This window comes from Battus philenor, unplaced genomic scaffold (assembly GCF_028537555.1).
Source record: "Battus philenor isolate CCGP_79_NKW_IND1 unplaced genomic scaffold, ilBatPhil1.0.hap1 SCAF_11, whole genome shotgun sequence".
Classification (NCBI taxonomy): Eukaryota; Metazoa; Arthropoda; class Insecta; order Lepidoptera; family Papilionidae; genus Battus; species Battus philenor.
In genome coordinates this window covers 878889-899649 of record NW_027181673.1, presented here as the reverse complement: position 1 = coordinate 899649, position 20761 = coordinate 878889, and the positions used below count along the sequence as shown (strand labels likewise).

The window sequence follows — 20761 nt, the reverse complement described above, 5'->3', positions numbered from 1 at the left end:
TAATACTCCTAGGTTTAGATCAGATTCAATACACACTTAACACATAGCTTTTCTAACAGAATGACTAGAGCAGAGGCATTACGACATTCGTTAAACGGTGTCTCCGCGATATTAATTCTCGTTTTTTAAAAATTTTAATCTATTTTTTTTTACTCTGCTTCGTAGTGTTTAAGTTGTGGAGAACAAGCAGCACACATCCTTTACAACAACACATTCTTTAATAAATTGTAACACAAATTTATATGTACTATCAGATATAGCTTTAATTTGAAATATGTTCACCAGAATAGATGCTTGTGGTGTGAATTGTTTTTATATTAGTGGCATATTTATATGTTGCATGTACATTACCGCGCGAAGCGACGTGGTGGATAATAAAGGTTAATAAGGGTAATTATTATGTAATCGGAGCCTATACCTATATATTCACACACTCGCTTGCGCGGGGTGTATTCATGTGTGCGTGTTTCACTGCAAGGGCTACTGTCTCTGTGTCAATGAAATTATCCATTCACCGCTGATGTCCCGAGATCAGATGTCGATTTGAACTATTTATAAGTTGTCGCGCCCCACGCCCTTCAACCTGCTAATGTTATCGCAACATGAACACATACATAGTTATTTTCCAACGGGAAGTCGTTTGCGCGGTAATCGTTCGAGTTCCTAGATCATAGTGTCGGAGACGCGGGAGCTATGGGCGGAGAGGAAAGCCATTACGAACGCATTATTATTTCAAACGTTTATCAGTGGTATTATATTATATATAGGTATGATATTAATATCCATGCACCGCGCGACCCCGGCTCAACAGCTGTATACTGATATACTAATATAAATACTATATATATTACTACTAGCTGATCCCGCAAACGTTGTTTTGCAAAAAAAATTGAAGTTTTTAATTAACAAATGTAAGATAAGGGTTGTTCGTAGAGGGGTGAAAATTTATGGTTGTATGTATTCTTGTATGCTGTATCATAAAAAATAATAACAAAAAATTTCGTTAAAAAAATAAAAAAAAATTTTTAAGTGTGAACACCCCTATCACTTAGGGGTATAGAAAATAGATAGTAGCCGCCGATTCTCAGACCTACTGAATACGCATATTAAATTTCGTAAAAATTAGTTAAGCCGTTTCAGAGGAGTTCAAGTTCGAACACCGTGACACGAGAATTTTATATATTAGATATAAATACTGTACACCTATCCCCCGATTTACACGGTACTCGTTTTACACGTTTTCGCTTTTACACAGTTTTCCAAATAAGTTTTTAATGATCGATTTTATTACCATCTCTCATAATGTAAATATTTCTGCTTCAAACATCGAATCGGCACAAATAACTTCGAGCGATGAAAGTGAATTCGAACCTTTCGGAAAAAAAAAGAATGAGAGTGATTTCTGACAGTGATAAAGGATAATAAAACACCTTTGGTTTTATTTTTATTTCTGTGTACTCTAAAAATATTGAAAAAAAACCACAACTGTTAAATAGCAAAATTATGCATTTTTGCAAGTTTTTCGATTTGCACGGTTTTGACTTGAAATTTTTTAATTTTCGATTTACACGTTTTTCTCAGGAACGTATCTACCGTGTAAATCGGAGGATAGGTGTATTAACACAAACGACGGCAAATACGTCTGTAAGACAACCTGGGAACTGCACGTTTTGGGGCCAAACTTGTACGCTCTAAAATCATCGTAATTTCATTTATAAATCAATATTTGTGAAAATTTTAAAACTCGTACAGCCTAATAACTTATGTCAGAAAAAAATATAAGACAGATGTTTTTTTTTTTTATATATTGAAAGTATCGTAATTTGTTTTTTGTGGGGGGTGTACCACACCATATACCATTGACATCAAACCACCTATACGTTTATATCTTTAGTAAGAAAAGGACTAATATTTAGCCACTTCCGCACATGCAGTGGTAGTCGTGCAACAAAGTGCACCGCCCGCCATCCCGCTGATAAATGCGTATGCGGCAAACAATGCGAATCACACAACCGCCACCACCAAATTACTCAACACGTGTTTCACCCCTCCACGGGGCATCTTCAGGAGTTATGTTACACCGATTAGTGCCAAACACAGAGTCAAACAAAAAAAAAAGTACTCTGTGTCTCTCAGTTCTTACTTAGGATGGACTTTCGCGAGGTAACGCCTGATTCCATTAAATATTTATATCTTTAAAGCTTCTACGTCTATCACCGTATAGAAGTGTCACAAGGTAGGGTTTGTGTAATGCGCATTTACAAGATGTTTCGTCGCATTGACCGAGTATTACGAAGTAATACAGGAATAGTGGCGTCTGTAAATGCGTTTACACTGAGGTGGTTTAAACAGTACCGCATTGCGGGTACAGCGTGGCCGCCGCCGGGCGCGCGCTTTGTTTAGGCCGTTTTAAAACTACGCCCCGGCGTGCCATACCTAGCTAGCTATGTACACCAGGGCTTCTTAAACTTTTGTCTTTCACGACCCCGTTTATGATTGCGAGTTTCTTGACGACCCCATACAAATATAAAAGAAAAATAAATAAATATTTTTTGATGATTTATTTATTAGGTAACAATATACATATACATATGAAAATATGTAGTTTTAGAACTCAAGAAACATTCAAAAATCTGAAAATAAAAATTGCACAAAAAATTATAAAATTGTACTTATATTAGTTTGAAACCTTCAACAAATGCGCGTGTCTAGACGCTGCAAGTCCACTGTATTCCGCTAACTCTAGTGATGTTATAAAATGGTATAAATAAATATTTGACATTAAAATCTCTCGACCCCAGAGTTTTGCTACGTGACCCCATTTGAGGTGACCCATAGTTTAAGAAGCCCTGATGTACACTAATAGGTACATCGGAGTAGTGCTTCAGCTAGTTTGGCATTCGCCTATAATCATTAGGCATAATAGATTTTTGTTAAATTATTTTATTTAATAAATATGTAGATTGATAATATCATTATGTCAATGATACAATCAATGTGTATCAAATAAATGGTAGTATTTAGATTGTGTAACATTCACTGAATCCAACTCTGATGGGCAGCGTTCGGGAAGCTTCGTAACCTCTTCTCGTAACTCATAAAATAGGGGAATGTGACGTACGGATCTGAAACCTAGTCACCCAGAGAGAAATGGCTTTGCTCAGTTTCGCTGCTAAATCGAATTATAAGTGAAGAGATTCGCAGAAGAACCAATATTACCGACGTAGCTCGAAGAATTGCTCATCTGATGTGGTAGTAAGCGTAGCACATCGTTCGTGCTACCGATTGCCGATAGATGCGGCGTTGGTAGGTCTTCCCCTGTAGGTGGACTGTCGACATTGTTAAGATCGCGGAAAATGCACTGGATATAAGCAGAGCAGGACCGCTCATTCTGGCCATTTTGGGGGATTGCTAAGGCTTGTAGTGGGCATCCATCGGTTGAAAAAGATTTTGGACTCTGTTAGGCCTCTCAATATGACCGAATGGAAGCGGTCTGCATCCGGCGTCATCCGACGATCATAACTAATTCGTCCTGTCTACCTTGTTACTCACATCCTACCTGAAAAGCTCTTAGGGGGGGACCTATTAACTTCGTTGCTACAGAGGTCAAAGCTAAGCGATTCAGTCTCGGCAACCGGCCCATTTGAAGAAAATCTATGGGGAGAGCTATATTTAGCTGTGGACATTTTGGAGCGCTTAGGAAGGAGATAACTCATGGATTTTCGTGACTATTACCAATGTTCTCGTAACTAGGTAGCACTAAACAGCAATGTTTTATAATGTTTGTTTGCAGTCTTTCACAAGTGTTAAGTTTCTTTAGAGGTCGCCTAGACGCTGCATGGTACTGTCACAAATGACCCGACTGTTGGACCTCTGTGTACCGATCATTTTGGTAATTACAATCGCGCTGCATTTGGCCGGCGCGGGTCCCGTCCGAACCGCACGCGGCTTTAATACGGGCCCGCGGCGCAGAACCCACGCGCCCCCCTGACCAATCACGACACGCCGCTCAAGGACGCCGCCGCGATCGCGAATTGTCACCCGGCCTCCGACCGCCTTGCCGAATTAGCACTCGCCCCAATAGTTTCAAAGTTGAAAATCGCGTGCGCGCGATCCGCTGCCGTGGCGGTGTTATCGTGCGCTACACGTGAATTCGTTCGTAGTTTTGAGTTTACAAATTGTTACATAGGGTTGTCCAATGTCGTAATTATCGATATTAATTATTAAAAGGTAATTTGTCAGCTAAAAGCTTTATAGCTTATTTCCAATCATTCTTTATAAAATGAGCGCTCATTTACAGGCCCTAAGAACCTTTTTTTGTTAGAATGCGGCAGGCGAATAATTTCTCTTTCAACAAAGAATAATTCTAGTTAGTACTTTAACATGTAGTGTATTATTATTTCTGTCTAATATAGTATATTATTATTTCCGAAACCATTGCTTTCGGATATGGTCTCATACTTTGATTAACAGAAATAGCTATGCAAAAGCTTTTACATCTATAATCACTCGCCCTCATGTCTAAGAAAAATTTTAGAAATGTTGTCGTTGTGTTATTTGGTTAGGCAAATAAGAGGCTTAGCTATCAAAATTAGTTATGTAAACTGGAATCCGTCGACAAGGATAGCTATTTATATTAAGAAAGCGATTATTTAAATTGAGTAATAAATATATCCAATGTCAACACAACAGCATTAAAAACTGACCGGACGTGTTCTGTGTCGGCCTGTTGATGTTAATTGCCCATATTATCATAACAGCGCACTTTGTTATCACTGTAAAGACAGCAACGGAATCTGCAAAACACGCCTGGACACCACACGTTTTGGGAGCAAACTTGCACGTTCTAAAATCATCACAACTTTGTTATTTATGAAGCAATCTTTTTGAAACTGAAATTGCACAATAAGATGCATTCTATATACTATTGGATTTTAAAATTGTTTTTTAATATCCGTATAAAATTTTTTACGTAAAAAAAATTGTATCAATTTTTGGAAATGTTAAAAAAGTTTGATGTTTTCTGGTACATTTTTTAGGGTATATTGTGTGAAACATTTTTCTCTATAAAGATAAATAATACAAAATTTACATATATATCTTGATTCGTTTCGTTTGACATGTGCAGCACGAACTGCAAGGCCAGGTAGGATATTTATTTTTTGCATTCAAGCGTACGAGTAGGTTGATGCTGTTTTATATCACCTAACAACCTTCCGGGAGGATCTTATGTGGTGGTCTAGCTGCCAGCTTCTTCCTTCGGTTTAAATGAGACGAAAGCGAGCCATCGGTAGGCTCTGTTAGATTTTTGGCAGGAAAAGGATTTATCCGTCAAGTTTAATATATTGGCTGTTGATATAGATACTTGCACAATGTATCAAATTACACAAGTGTCATCTGAAGACAGCGTGTAGATAACACTGGTCATTTAGTGACGTATCCGTTACAGACGGAACGTGGAACACGAGTAAAATTCGTGAGCGATCCTTAATGTGTTATTATAAATTTTGGTCATCGTAGCTGCAGAGTAACAATAAATAAAAACATCGATATTCAGTTTCCCTACACCCCTACACTCGCGATATGATGGATTATTTTTTTTTCTCTGCGTGTGGCGCGGCTTTCGCGACGTAGTACCCAAGATGGCGTAAATTTAGTGAGTTTGCGTTTTTGTGCTATGATGTCACGCGTGCCGTTGTCGCCGCGCCGTTCCGGTGGGCCGATACATTACGGTTTTGTGTACTTCTGTCTAGTGCTTTTTTAATGCACAGCTCGAGACGATATCTAGTGTTCAAATCATTATTCAATGTTTATTCCAAATTCAAAAAGTAGATGTTGTTGATGTGGATTTTTACGCAACGGAATTTTTTTATTATATACACTACTAGAAGTCTTATACAAATATATATATATATATACATATTATATATATATATATATATATATATATATATATAATATGTATGTATGTAAGCTTCAGGTGTATAATTTGTCAGCAAAAAGCTATCCAAATTTTTATACCTATTTCCAATCATTCGATATAAAGTGATCACTCTGAAATTTATTAGAGTCCATATTTCTATTGTCAGGCCAATTATAATACACTAATCATACCAACAATTACTAGGTACCTATTTCTGCCATAGCGTGTCAAATGACCCCACTTTATGTTTACTGCTTGAATGTATAAAGTATGGTTATTAAGAAAGAAATGAAAATTTAATTTATTATTATTAAACAAAAAAGTATATTGACCATTTCGTTTACAAACGCAAAAAATATTAATATTTGAGCCATGGGTCTTTTGACCCCTTGTGGTATGTTTAGTGTTAAGATATTCATTATGTTTAAATTCATTGATTTTATAGTAATTGTCAGGAAAAGAAATATATATACATATTCACCCCTTTAAAGTATTTGCATCAATAACCAATCATCCTGTATATTATTAGTTATCTAGTTCGAAGGTAGACATCAGAAATGAAACTGAACAGAACAGTTTCTTCTGTTCCATTCAAAACGTCGAGTGTTTCTTTGCACAAAGTGAACATTTATTAATGATTCCCACTGCCAGCCCTAGAGCATAGCGCATCGCTCCGTTGCAAATTGCCGAGGCTATCCTTACAATCGTTTGAGTTCATTTGTCCTCTGCGAACAGAACGGTAAACAAAGTGTATACAGTAGTGGGATGAAACCAGTCGTAGTAGGTTGAATCGTAAAATAGCCAAGGCCACTCGGATCCGGCCCGCATCTCGATCACTAACCACTCCGTTTGTCTTCCCAACTACAATCAGTTATATTTATCAGTGATTTGTACGTGAATTGATTATTTCTAATATATAAAATTCTCGTGTCACGGTGTTCGAACTTGAACTCCTCTGAAACGGCTTGACCGATTTTTACCAAATTTTATATGCGTATTTAGTAGGTCTGAGAATCGGCTACTATCTATTTTCCACACCCCTAAGTGATAAGGGTTGTTCACCCTTAAAAATTTTTTTATAAATTTTTTGTCGAAATTTTTTATTTTTATTTTTTTACGATACAGCATACAAAAATACATACAACCCTAAATTTTCACCCGTCTACGATCAACCCTTATTTTTTATTTGTAAATTAATTTTTTTTGCAAAACTACGTTTGCGAAGTCAGCTAGTATTATATAAAATTGGATAAGATCCATTTCTTTATAGGTATAAATATATATTAAGGGGACCGGAAAGTAACGTCGCTTTCGTAAGTTAAATTCACACGACTACATTTTTAACAAGTTTTTATTTTTAATCAACAATATATTCACCTTCGTTATCAACAACCTTTTGCCATCTAGTATACAAATCAATGCTGGAGCGGTACAAATCAATCGGTTTTTCTGTAATATTTGCCGACATAAACAACACTACTTTTTGTACGTGCGTGCGTGCGTGTGTGTGCGTGAGTGCGTGTGTGTGCGTGCGTGCGTGTGTGTTCGTGCGTGCGTGTGTGTGTGTGCGTGCGTGTGTGTGTGTTGTGTGAAGGCCTCCGTACTAGATGGGCCGAAAACATAGTGGAGATTGTGGAAAGCTCAAGTCAACAACGAGGTGAACTTCAGGGAAGTCCTATGCTTTGCAGTTGGCGTCTTATGACTGACACGATATTTTACGTAAAACTTTGTGGCAATGATTTTTCTATACCGTGTGAGGTCGGTACTCTGAGAACTTTGGAGCTCAGTCATAGAACTACTGCTTAAGTTATATGTAAACAAAGCTCGCACCGAAGTGTAGCCCTCGATCTTAGTGAAGACGTGAGACTATATACCTTCAGCGCTGAAACACATTGAACACGGCGCAGTAGTATGCGGTAGTTGCCTTCAGTGAAATCAATATGTGGCGTGCATATCGCGCGCCACTCAAACACCAAGCTCTTACCCACGTGACCGTCAATCGCATGGCGGCGGCGCCAGTGAAACAGATACATGACAGATGGCGCCACAGTAGACGCAACGAAAATCTGCATCGCGCTGTTGAGAGTCTCCGCGCTCGTTATAAGGGCTAGCGGAGGTCCGGTCAACGCAGGAAGAAGCAACTGAAGATCAAGGAGCAACCGACGAACAAGAAGCGATCGACGAACAAGATACAACCGACGAACTACCGAAGCACAAGAAGCTACCGAAGAACAAGAAGCTACCGTACTACGACCACTCCTACAAATAAATGCAAAAAATACACATTTTCGCAACTCTGCCGCTGGGAGAGTATTATCACAAGTGTTTGCGATTCGCCGACGTCACGCGGCCGGCGCCTCGATAAGCAGTGTAAAGTCACGTACACTACAGCAGCCGCAGTTTCTTGATCTAAAAACTTGCTAACTAAAAAAATTATATATATTCCTATTTTTATAAGTAAAAAAATCCTAGTTCTGAGATGTTTATCTGGAAGGTCCAATAACCATATTGAAGCCGATGCTTGGCGCTAGAATTATATATTATTCTAGCAGAGAACCATAATTATTCCATAAAGGTATTGGTAACTAGGATATTTAAAATAAATATAACGATAAGATAAAGATAAGTTACAGTTAATTTATTCAACATTGGAAGTTAAGGAAACTCTTATTAATTGTCAATCTTTTGACTCTACTCTGCTTCACAAGGCGTCATGGTTGTGGAGAAGAAGCGGATAGAAACTCCACAATACATCTTTTAATAGTTTAACACAGATTTATACATATACACTTTGAGATACAGCCTAAATGAAATCAAAATAATCAGACGACATTACTGCCAAAGGTTCTAATCATTTAAATATTCGTTTATTGTAATAATAAGCTTTTAGGTCAATTTACTTTTAACACGCGTTTTAAATTTTGTAAATGGTAGTCCAATAAAGTTTTGCGGCATTTTAATAAATAGTTTTGTTTCATTTTATTACAAATGAATTAGTCTTTGCAGTCGAAACTTTGGTACCGTCAGTTTTTTTACGATGTCTTGTAAACATAATTTTTTAAACTTATATAAATGATTGTATAAAATATTACCACATAAATGTTTTTCGGACCCCTACGTTATCCGACTCCAGTGTTTAAATTCCAAGAATCACAACGATAGGTCCTGAAGAACCTGTCGCACTAGTAGTAAATTTGGACATCATATGTTTGCTGGTAAATTGCTACTCTTGGGCTGTTGACCAATGGTTCTGGCATATTCTCCAAACACCTATTTTCTGGTGTAATTATAAATGAAATAAAAATATATATTTTCTATTAAACATCCCAAAGAAATAAATAAATTTAAAAAACTCGTTGGCAAGGAAATTATTGTAGCGACACCAACCGGCCACGTTTGCTCTTTATCGATTCCGCTAACTGACGTACCGTATGAAGCGGATAAATGAAAATTTGTCTTACCATCGAAATTCTTAACCAGTGATTATTAGGAGTATACAGGGTGATTCATGATAGATGTAAAAGCTATAAAGGGGTTGAATGTATCCCTCATTTGTAATGCTAATTATGAAAAAGATTTTTCTTGCTAGATTTATTATCATTACCATATGTATACTTTTATCATGCTATACTTTAACCTCATTAAAAGATTTTTACGTCTATATCTAATTACACGTGCTACTAGCAGTCTTTTATTGTCTACCACAATTAAAAAATATATATATTAAATAATTTTTACTCAGTGTTAATAGGCTGGTAATCAAATGAGCATTTCCCATTTTGAATAGTCAACGTCAATGCTAATTGGAAGTGTGAAAGTATACAAATTTGCTTTGGAAAGCTCACCGCACAAAATAAATAGAAGAAAACCCTTTTGTAATCTTTCAAACCGCTATCCATTAACCCCGATTATTCTATTCAGCGATGTGTCCCTGCTCCCGGGATCTTTTGTCCTGGATAAATTTGCGTGTATTTGGAAATACAGTTACTTCAATAGATCGTATAATAGAAATCAAGTAAATGTTTGATGTTACACGTCTGAAATTGAAAAATTAAAATTAATTTGTCACAAGTAAGGATCAGTCCTGCCTTAAAAGTCGTCGTGGCTATAGAAATTAAGTAGAAGTAAAGAATATTGTTAAATATCTCTAAGGTCGAAGATGACCAGAGCATTTATGGTGCTGCTAGGGGAATAATATGTATATAAAAATTATTTGAAAGTCACAGATGCCCTTACAGGTATTATATACAGAGCAAACAGAGCGCATAGTTTGCTATAGCCTTGTTATCGAATTGTCATTTTAGATAGCAAAGCTCTAGCGCTTCTAACTTCAGTTTTTTCAAACGCTCAGGCTTTATACAAAAATTCTCAGCGCGCTAATGTGACATGTGTATTTTTTTTTGCCAAAGAACCTGTTAGTTTGAAAGACCGAAACGAACTTACGATCGTCAGTGTGTTGAGCTGCGGGAGTTCCCCGCGGCACGATTGACTGAGCCACTCGGACTGAAGTGTGAGTTTGGTTGTTGCAGAGGCATCAGTACAGAGCGCGGAGAGCAGGCGGACTGTCGCGTCGGGAGCGTGCGCCTGCCGACGAGCGTGCATGACGCTGCACACGCCGTGCAACACTGCCCGCAGGTGCACACCAACAGCCCCCACCCCCCCTAGTTACAACAATCTCCTCACCAGTTCCAACGACAGTCTCCCTAGTTATACCGCAACATTCCTACAACGGCCGCACGAAGTGTGGTAGTGGGGGAAACCGGAGATCCAGGAAGACCCGAGGAAACGCTGTGCTATTTGCATAGAAGTATATTCTGGTTAGTTAGTAGAGAAATTTGGTGAACATCCATGTGTCGCATAACCTCCATAGAAAACGGCAAGTGTATGGTGTTATAGAAACCTCGAGGAAATTTTGGGAAGGTTCTAGGTTCTTCTGTATTGCGTTGGAAGTAAAAACCTCCGAATTATTATACCTGATTCTGATGGGAATGGTGACTATCATCAAGCGGCATCTGCTGCAGTACCGGAAAATAACGGCAGCCGATATCTGTCTAAACATTTCCTTACGCCTGCATTAAGCATATATTGCATATCAAACTGCTTTAACAATGCCAATTATCTCTGGAAACAGTCTGCTGTAGAGCATTGATCTTCCTACTGTCCATGGTATACCCTTAACATGAGAACCTATGTCAACTGTCCATCGATAAGCAGACAGTAAGTAACCGCGGCGCGCGTTGTGTTGCAGAGCATCCAAGTTCAGCAGCAGCAGGCACCGGAAGCTGCTGCCGCTGCGGCAGACGTGACTGACGCGCGCGCGGGACCTCGCCCCGCCCGCGTACCGCACGCTCGCTCTCTAGTGCAGGTCAGTACCTTGGCTGGGTAGCATCCACTAGACCAGGGCTTCTTAAACTTTTGTTATTCACGACCCCATTTATGATTGCGAGTTTCTTGACAACCCCATACAAATATAAAACAAATTGCACAAAAAATTATAAAATTGAATATTATAGTTTCAAAAATAAAAGTGGATTGTGACCGTCTTAATTCACTCGAATATATTCAAGTAGTAGTATAAATATTTGACATTAAAAACTCCCGACCCCTGAATTTTGCTTCGCGACCCCATTTGGGATCGCGACCCATAGTTTAAGAAGCCTTGCACTAGACCATTCTATAAACAACCTGTCTTGTAGCGAACAAGGCCGGATCGTTCAAACTTGCCCGGAAGCATACAAGCGCACTCTAAAATCTGATCTACAAAATATGATTTTAAACTATAGATAAAAGGTTTTTAAGCATCTATAAAACATCTGTCCGTAAAATGTGAAATGTGATATTGCCGGAAAATTAACTCGACATATGTGTTAGCCCTTATAGACTCCAAAAGACTGCAACCCCCATTATACTAGATAGAAGTGTTGCTGAAGTTTCTTCCGCCACGCTTTTCGAAATGATTCTGGTGTAGTTTGCCAGACAATGGCAACTGGCCAAGTCGAAGTTCGGTCTCAGGTGCCCATGTGGGTATGTTAAATGAATATTATTGAGGAGATATAGCAAGTGACATACGTGGTAACCCATGGAGCGTCAGCTTGACCTGGCAATCCTGTGATATAGTGAGACTCCACCAGTTGCTCTCGACATATAATGCCTTTAAAACAAGTCTTAGGCTAGGCACCATCTACGCCCTCTCATCTTGAAGTCTCTAAATCTGCAGATGCCACACTAACAGCAGTAAAGATTCTGAATTTATATATAGCATCCCGCTGTCTGCTTATTGCTGTACCCACTTTAACGATTACGGATTTCGGTAGTATTTATCTGGATTGGCACCAACAAAGATTACACAAGTGTTATCATTTCTGTTCCATCATTACTAGTTGATGACGATACGTATTACTACGGTGTGTTGACCATAGTGTTTCCAAAGTCAAAGGTGATGCCGAAGAAAAATAGAGGATAAGTCCATCGCCGCGAGCTTGGGCGGGCTGACGGAACGTAATGGCCGATTATTCACTTGAAAGCTGATAGACGGCCCACTGCAAAGCAAACTTCTCTTCCAAGATAGCGTTATGAAGAATAATGTGCATTTTAGATAATAGTCGTGTTGTTGTTTCAGATTGTGTCACCGGCGTACCATCCTCCAAGATATAATTAGTTAGGTTAAATAGTTTAGTGCGAGTGCGTACACCGCTGCCATCATGGGGTCGGTCAACGTGAACAGGAACGTGGCGGACGCGTTCTACCGCTACAAGATGCCGCGCATCTGCGCCAAGGTCGAGGGCAAGGGCAACGGCATCAAGACCGTCATCGTCAACATGCCCGAGGTGGCCAAGGCGCTCGGCAGGCCCGCCACCTGTGAGTATACTTGGCTCTACTTGCCACCTACAATCCCATCATCAATACTTTTAGCTTGTCATCGTCATGTAAGCCGGTAGACTTCCACCAGCAAGGTGTAGTTGTGTTACCCGCATCCAGCAACTTCCAGTGACCTTGACTATGTCGACCACCTAGTTGGGTGCGTATCCACATTACGTCTACCTACTTTGGTCGATGATCGATGATGATCAACGATCGTTGGTTTCAATAGTGGTATCCCGTCCAATTCATACTAGCAATTTAACAAGCTATGTTGCAAGTTATGTAGTCGTAGTTCTTTTGCGGATCTCCTTTCTGATTTAATCAAATATACGGATGTAATGACAGCTTACTTTTAAACAAAAAATTTTAACTATTTCAATAATCACTACAACAGTGTTTTTAATCTCCGCATTCGTGTTCTAGACCCAACAAAATATTTCGGCTGCGAGCTGGGCGCTCAGACGCAGTTTGACTTCAAGAACGAGCGCTTCATCGTCAACGGCAGCCACGACTCCGCCAAGCTGCAGGACTTGCTGGACGGGTGGGTTCACGCTTTTCAAGCTTGCTGGTTCTTTAATGATCTGTTTGCGCATACGAAAAAAAAATCTGAGCAAATACACAATACTAATAATATAGTATCGTTGTAAAGTTGTATCGTTGTAAAAAAATTTAACGGATAGTATACCTAGTCTAGCCATGAGTTCTGTTACAAAAAAAATCCAATAATTTCTGAAAGAAAAAAAAAAGATTTTATAGTTTTCTATGTGATTATATAAAGTGAAAAAGATATGTTAACGTACTAAACTAGTTATTCAAAGTTTTCCACCCTTAGCTTCACGCTTTTAAACGGTGGAGTCATGCGTGCATGCATGTTCTTCACAACCTCAATTATTCCATTTCCATTTTCTTTATTGTCTGTTAGGCGGAACAAAAATTACCGAGTCAGCCAGTTTCTAATGGAATTGATTTTTCTGATTTCGAGTGGAATGAGATAAAGCACAGTACACAAATTAGCAATGTATAAGTCTTACTTAGCATCTTAAAATAAAAAGGACTCTACATAGGCGAGCCATAATTTTATAATAAAAGTGTTTGCATGGACAGGTTCATCCGCAAGTTCGTGCTGTGCCCGGAGTGCGACAACCCGGAGACTGAGCTGATCGTGTCCACCAAGAAGAACAGCATTTCGCAGGGCTGCAAGGCGTGCGGCTACCACGGCGCGCTCGACTTCAACCACAAGCTCAACACCTTTATACTGAAGAACCCGCCGGCTGCGGACCCCAGCGTGCAGGTAGAGACAGATATATACAACTTGACCAATCCATAAAGGGAAATCTTAAACACAAATAAATAATAGCCTACATTTTTGATTTAAAATTTTACAAGCTAAATATAAGCATGTTATTGTATTAACTTTTTAGACAAACATACTTTTATATATAAAAACTAGAGGTTACATTTAAAAACTGTTTTTAGAGTACAAATAAAAGGAATGAAAATTATTAGCTTCTGCAACTTTTTTGTTTTTAAAAATGATTACAAAAGTGCACACACTGCCTTTAATTGGTACAGCTTATTGGACAGTTCCGTATGCAAGCATATTGATAATGAAATGCTTAATGAGTATTATAGTTACAGACTCAATCTCACTTGGTGGCACTGTGCACCATGTAGCATCAGCTAAAGCAGTGATTTCCAAACTGGTCTATCGACTCCTAGGGGTCTATGACAACCTGCAAGAGGTCTACGTCAGCGAAAAAAAATTTGGAGGTCCACGATAGTGGATCTCAACACATACAATGATAGTACTTAATTACTTATATCATACTATCTTATAATATCAAAACATTTACATTATTTATAAAAGTACCTATGAAGTAAAAAAATTATTATATATGTTTATAAAATTGTGTATGTTGTAGGATGTTGGTATTCGCTTTGTGGATGCTATACATTTTCATAACATAACATGTGTTTTTACTTTAAGTTTTTAACACTAAACTTCACAACAGTTAGAAATTTACAGGAAATCAATATCAGATAAGTAAGGGGTCTACCCAACACGGAAAAACATGGCAAGGGGTCTACGACACAAAAAAGTTTAGGCAACTCTGAGCTAGCAAACTTGATGTAACATCTTAATAAGTTGGCTGTCACGCGGCTCAGGTCAAACGACATAGGCGACACAGCGCAAGAAATCTTGGCGATCTTTGAGAGAGGCCTATGCTTTACAGAAAGCGTTTATCGGCTTAATGATCATGTAACATCGCTAAACTGGCTCTAAAGGGAGCGTTCAAACTTGGTTGCTGTATATATGTGTCCAGACCAAGCGCTAAGCTGCAAAATGTCGGTACATGCTGGATTATAAGACCAATAGCAGTTGTTCATTTGTTAATATGATCGTCTTGTGCAGGGCTCCTCCCTCACGGAGAGCAACCGCGGCAAGCGCTCCAAACGCTCGGGCCCGCCCGCCAACGGCAACCACGACGGCCAGGAGAACCACGACGGCAAGAACGTAAGCACGCACCCCCACACTAGCACCTATTATCCTATAACACATTACATTTGAGAGGTGGCAATGCAGGAAAAAAATGTACATTAAATTTACACAACAATATACAAAAGAAAAATGATAAATCAAAAACGAAAAAGCTACTCTTGAACTGATGCCTTTTAATTATCAATTTATAAATATAAATTTTTGAAACAAAAGCAAAGATATTGTATTACAGAGTGAAATATTTTTAAGGGACATTAAAACTTGGAAATGAATTATGTTCTATTGTATTAACAGTATTGTAAAAGTGACCACAAATATAACTAAGTTGTTGTGGGCCTTTAGATCAGAAAGCATTTAGAAACCTTGTAGCTTTTATAGATTCAATCGAATTCTAGTTTGTATCAAATTAGGTTTTTCTGCCATGTTCATCATGACAAGCACAAGTGGCCCACAGAGTATTTATATTTTCTTTTTTGTACACCATAGATAATAACTAAAAATAAACAAATTAAGTAAAAGATGCTGTCTTATCGCTCGAGGAGATCTCTACTAGACAGTTGCTATATGAATAAATAGATAAAAATAAATCCAGCGGCTAATATATTTTTATTTTAATACTGGAATGTTAATTCATAATTTTATGAAAATGATACACAACTGGAAATCATATTGGATAAAAACCTTCCCCAAACATTTAATTTACATTGTTTACTAAATATCACTTGCAATGTGTTCTATGACAGACATCTTACATAAGTATTGTCAAAACTATGCCAGCCTTCAACTTAGGATGTGTATACACACATATCCAGCGACAATTGATTTCTGCTTATTCAAACGAAACAAAATATGGTTTGGGTATTATTTAAATATATTTCTATATCTAATATTTTTCACCTATTTGGTAATAAAGATAAAATAGAATTTTTAACCAGAGATTCAAAAAAACTACACTACCGCGCAAAAAGCTGTTTTCCTACTTCTATGGATTATGATTCTATAGTATGGAAAGAATCATGATAATAAGAAGTATAAAATCTTTAAATACTGTGGTATATATGTTAGTGTGTGCTGATTGGTTGCCTTTCAGGATGGGGAAACGCCTATCACTCCCACCACTCCAAATCCCAAGAGCAGCAAAAAGGATAAGTCGAAGGTTGACGATGATGACGACGGCACGTGGACCGTTGACGTCAGCGAGGAGGCGGTGCGCGCCAGGATGCAAGGTATGTGGGGTACTAGGTTAATGGTATAATTGCTTTTAACAATTTTTGGTCTCTTTCGCGTAGCAGTCTGTCTCTGTCGCACGGCTCCGATGATTGGCTGCCTTCTTTATTTGTACATACGCTAGTTGTAGGACCAACAAGAATAAATTGTAATCTAGGGTCAAATAATTTTAAAATGATCAAGTAGAATTCAAATAAGAAAAGGAGGGGGTAATTAGCCCAAAATATTAGAACAATGAAACTGTTTAGTTGCTGGTAATATGGGATAAAAGAACTTTCGTGTGCAAGTGGTTAAAAAAGGTTTAGTAATTTAAAATGCTTGAAACAATTCGACGGTTTTTATTTTACCGCCTCACTTTGTAGATCTGACGGAGGGCGCCAAGAGCATGACGCTGTCGGAGGACACGGAGAAGAACGAGAAGCAGCGCATGGACCTGTTCTATGCGTTCGTGAAGCAGCGCGCCGACTCGGCCGCGGCGGAGGGCAGCAAGGCCGTCAGCGAGATCGTGCACGAGGCTGAGCGGTGACCATCTATTTGCATTATACACACACACACACACACACACATTCTCCAGCTCCTACACACTTGTCTCTCACTTATGGGTGCAGAGGCTTAAAAAGTGATGTTTGGTCTATAGGCATTCTTCATACTTGAAACTTTTTGACAGCTACAGTTACCAATAAGGCAAATGTGGTCAGACTAGTTGGGCGTGGAATTTCAAAGTAACAATGTTACGTAGCTTTGTCTTTTTCCATCTGTATATATCCTCTACAGTGAAAATTGAGGTAACATTCCGTGGTCTCCTTGGAACACAAATCTCACGTTATCAAATTATTCTATGTAAGGGCGGAGGGACCTTAGCAATAGTCGCGGTTAATTTGTCTAACACAAGACGGTTGCCCAGCTTCATAAGTTTTTCATAAATTTGCAGTTTAAATATGATATATTTACTATTTAATAAATGTAAATCTTCTTTTTAAAGCTTCATGGATTAATGATACTTCCAGTGCATTATATTATAGTGTTTTGCTTATCTGTGGGCTGAACAGTATCTTTAATATTCGTATTGCGTTGTCAGGCTGGAGGTGCGCGAGAAGGCGCCGCTGGTGGTGTTCGAAGTGCTGGTGCGGCCAGCCACGCTGTCCGCCGACGTCAAGAAGCAGCGCCACCTGCTGTTGAGACTGACGCGCGGCGAGCCTCGCGCCCAGCGCGCCGTGCTCAACGCGCTCACCGCCCTCTGCGCCCACCACCCTGCTCTACTGCCCAAGGTCTGATCTTGATCACTTACACGCCCCATTACTTTGTACCGCATATCCGTCACACATAATGCCATTGTCAAAATAGCTTTATTAAATGGCATCATTACAATAAATAGTTCATAATCATCAGCTTAAAATTAAGTGTTACGTCAGTTATGCAGTTTATAGCAGGCTTCTTTCAGCAGTTCCTATTGGAAATATTCTGGGGTAGCCGTAGATGTCAAGCCTTAGACGTCTTTTTTTTTAAACGTCGACCTTCGACGTCGTTCTGTTTTTGTAGATGTGGTACTAGTCTGTAAGGGATTTTAGGGCTTATAAAATGTACATATATCTACTTATTTTCAGCATAAAGATATACAAGCGTGAACATATACAGCTATAGGCTGGTGTTTAAAATAATTAATAAATCGTTTCCAGGTGCCAGCAATTTTGAAGCTGTTGTACGACACGGATATAATAGAGGAGCGCGCAGTGCTGGACTGGGCAGCTAAGCCGTCCCGCAAGTACGCGCCCAAGGAGCTGGTGGCGGATGTTCGTCGTCGCGCGCAGCCGTTCATCGACTGGCTGGCGGAGGCCGAGGAGGATAGCGACGATGGACACCAGCCCGACGACTTGGACGTGGAGTACGACGACCGAGCGCCTCTGCGACAGGCGCCTGCAGCCGCCGCCCCACCACCAGCACCCAAGCCCGACGACGACGGAGAAGACGACGTTGATATCGATGCCATCTAAGTTTGCTGTTGACATCGGTGTATGGCGTGTGCGGTAGGCGTGGTCGCGCTACCCGCCCTGTCAACACGACTGCCATCTAGTAGCGAGCGAACAACATCAACATCAAAATATCTAAGCACCTCTTTCATTTCGGCGCTTTGTAAACTCGATGTGTACTCATTCGGTTCGCTAACATTCCTCGCCTTCGATACGTCGGTCTCGCTTTGGAATATAGACCTGTACCATTTAGATGAACCGATTATAAAAAATCTTTTCAATATTTGTAAATGATCGCGGTTTGCGCAACTATTTGTATTGTATAATTAGTATGTATAATAACCGTCGGTGTGTAGGGCGGCGCGCCGGTGTAGCGATGGCCGTCTTTATTATTCGCGTAGACAGTGTGTATTGCGACCTGGCGGCGTGCGTCCACGGAACGTTTCCATTACAACTCGGAATATTAAAATTGTATTTGTGCAATAAGGTATCCGCAGGCTCGTGCCACGCACTAGGTGTATCGGACCCTGTAGGTTAGTCTGTGTCCCTTACGATAACATAAGCGCTTCAAACTACCCTCTGTAGCACTTTTCTATCTCGGATGAATAAGATAATTGTTCCTATATATAGAGTTTTGAATATTTTGAAGTTTTTCAACGTTTTGTTTCTATTGTTTTTGGGATGATTTATCGGTCGAATAATATCATGGTATGCGCGCTTGATCTCCGCACGGCGCCACTATGGAGCTCTGTCAAAAACTTGGTGAAAATGGTGTTGACAACTCGATGTATCGATTGCAATATATCGATAAGTTAATCACATGCCTATTTTATAAAAACTTACACGTGGCTCCATCTTGGTCATGTCACAAACATGCGTGAGCTATACGGAATTTTACGGTATTTCTGATTTAATGCTCTAATCGATGGATGTTTATATGAAATATTTAAATGATTTTAGTGTTAAATAGTAAATTGAAGGTGCAGGTGCGTGCGGGGTGGGGTAATGGTAAGAGAAGAAGAAACAACTTCTAGATTAAATATATTCTTCTCTCAAATGAAGTGTACTTGTGTGCGAAAGAGAAGGTTGATCCCGCGTGCAGCCGCACCGCTCTCACGTGTACATGTTTAGGTTAGTACGCGTGCCTGCGTCTCCCCTATTATTAACTATTATAAATAGAATATTTTGAAATTGCCACCTGACAATTTTATTAGATTTGTTTTGTATTCAATACATTTGGATTCTGAATGAGTTTTTTTTATTAACCTACACCTATTCTTACCCATTTACAGATAAATCCAGTAACATGCTGATGCATTAAATATTAACATGTTCCGTGCCCATGCAATTTTTTGAAGATTTTTCATTCAGGCCGCGTGGGGCTTGTACGACCCACACTTAAAAAAGTCGTTTAAGACGTATGATTCACTTTTTCAATACTGCAAAGCTATAATTAGCGGGAAAAAGTTAAAAAATTATGCATTATATACACGCGTACGTGATATCTATATCTGACCATACAAATCATTTGTTTTACAATGAGAACTTCAAATGGCCTGAACGGTAAGTGCAGCGGTGGTCGTATACGCCCCACATGCCATGGAATGTGATAACAAATCTAAATGCTCTTAAGGAAGTTTATATTTAAGCAACTTGGCAAGAAGAAGAAGAAGAAACATGCACTGAAAGCACTAAGAGAATTTTATTTAGAGCAATTTTAAAATATTACGGGATTGCAGTAAGGAACTGTATAAACATCATATCGTTTTACACTTGAAAATTCTGACGTCCACTGCAAGCAAGGCCTTCACCAAAGGTCGCCACGATGACCAGACTGCGCTGCTCACATCCAGCGACTGTCGTCGGTCTACCTCGTGAGGGTTTTACCTACTCCATATTTACCAGCTCTTGGCCGTCGACAACGTGAGCTACGTGCTTGACTTCTGCGGGTCTCATATCTGATTCGATTTCGCAGCAAAACTTCTAGCATAGCCCTCCAATGTTCTCTGGGTTACCTTGACCCTTATGGAGCCCATTGTAAGTGACCACGTCCCGGATCCATATGTCATCACTGGCAACACATTGGTCAAATATCTTCATCTAGCCCTTTTAGTGCCGGGCGAAAAAGATGTGCCTACGCATAAATAACCGGTCGAATTTCATAGTTTTACTAGGGTTGGGGAAAATGCGCATAAAAACCTAAGAAGAAACAATATTTAAATGGTTCAAAAAGCAATGTACTTTGGTTGAAGTAGAGAACAAAACATTGACTAGTTTTTCTTT

General features: G+C 39.3%; 1 protein-coding gene across 1 annotated transcript in view; it reads left to right on the top strand.

Annotated features, from left to right (window-relative positions):
• eIF5 (eukaryotic translation initiation factor 5) overlaps window positions 1-19726 on the top strand; it is a 39663-nt gene extending 19937 nt beyond the window's left edge. The window contains exons 3-12 of the mRNA XM_068773145.1: window positions 10453-10558; window positions 11172-11288; window positions 12543-12781; window positions 13208-13325; window positions 13889-14075; window positions 15198-15299; window positions 16375-16510; window positions 16874-17033; window positions 17590-17779; window positions 18188-19726. Of these exons, the coding sequence (XP_068629246.1) occupies window positions 12625-12781; window positions 13208-13325; window positions 13889-14075; window positions 15198-15299; window positions 16375-16510; window positions 16874-17033; window positions 17590-17779; window positions 18188-18502 (1365 nt within the window). The 5' untranslated portion in view covers window positions 10453-10558; window positions 11172-11288; window positions 12543-12624 and the 3' untranslated portion in view covers window positions 18503-19726. The remainder of the gene's footprint in view (window positions 1-10452; window positions 10559-11171; window positions 11289-12542; window positions 12782-13207; window positions 13326-13888; window positions 14076-15197; window positions 15300-16374; window positions 16511-16873; window positions 17034-17589; window positions 17780-18187) is intronic.
• Window positions 19727-20761: the final 1035 nt, after the last annotated feature.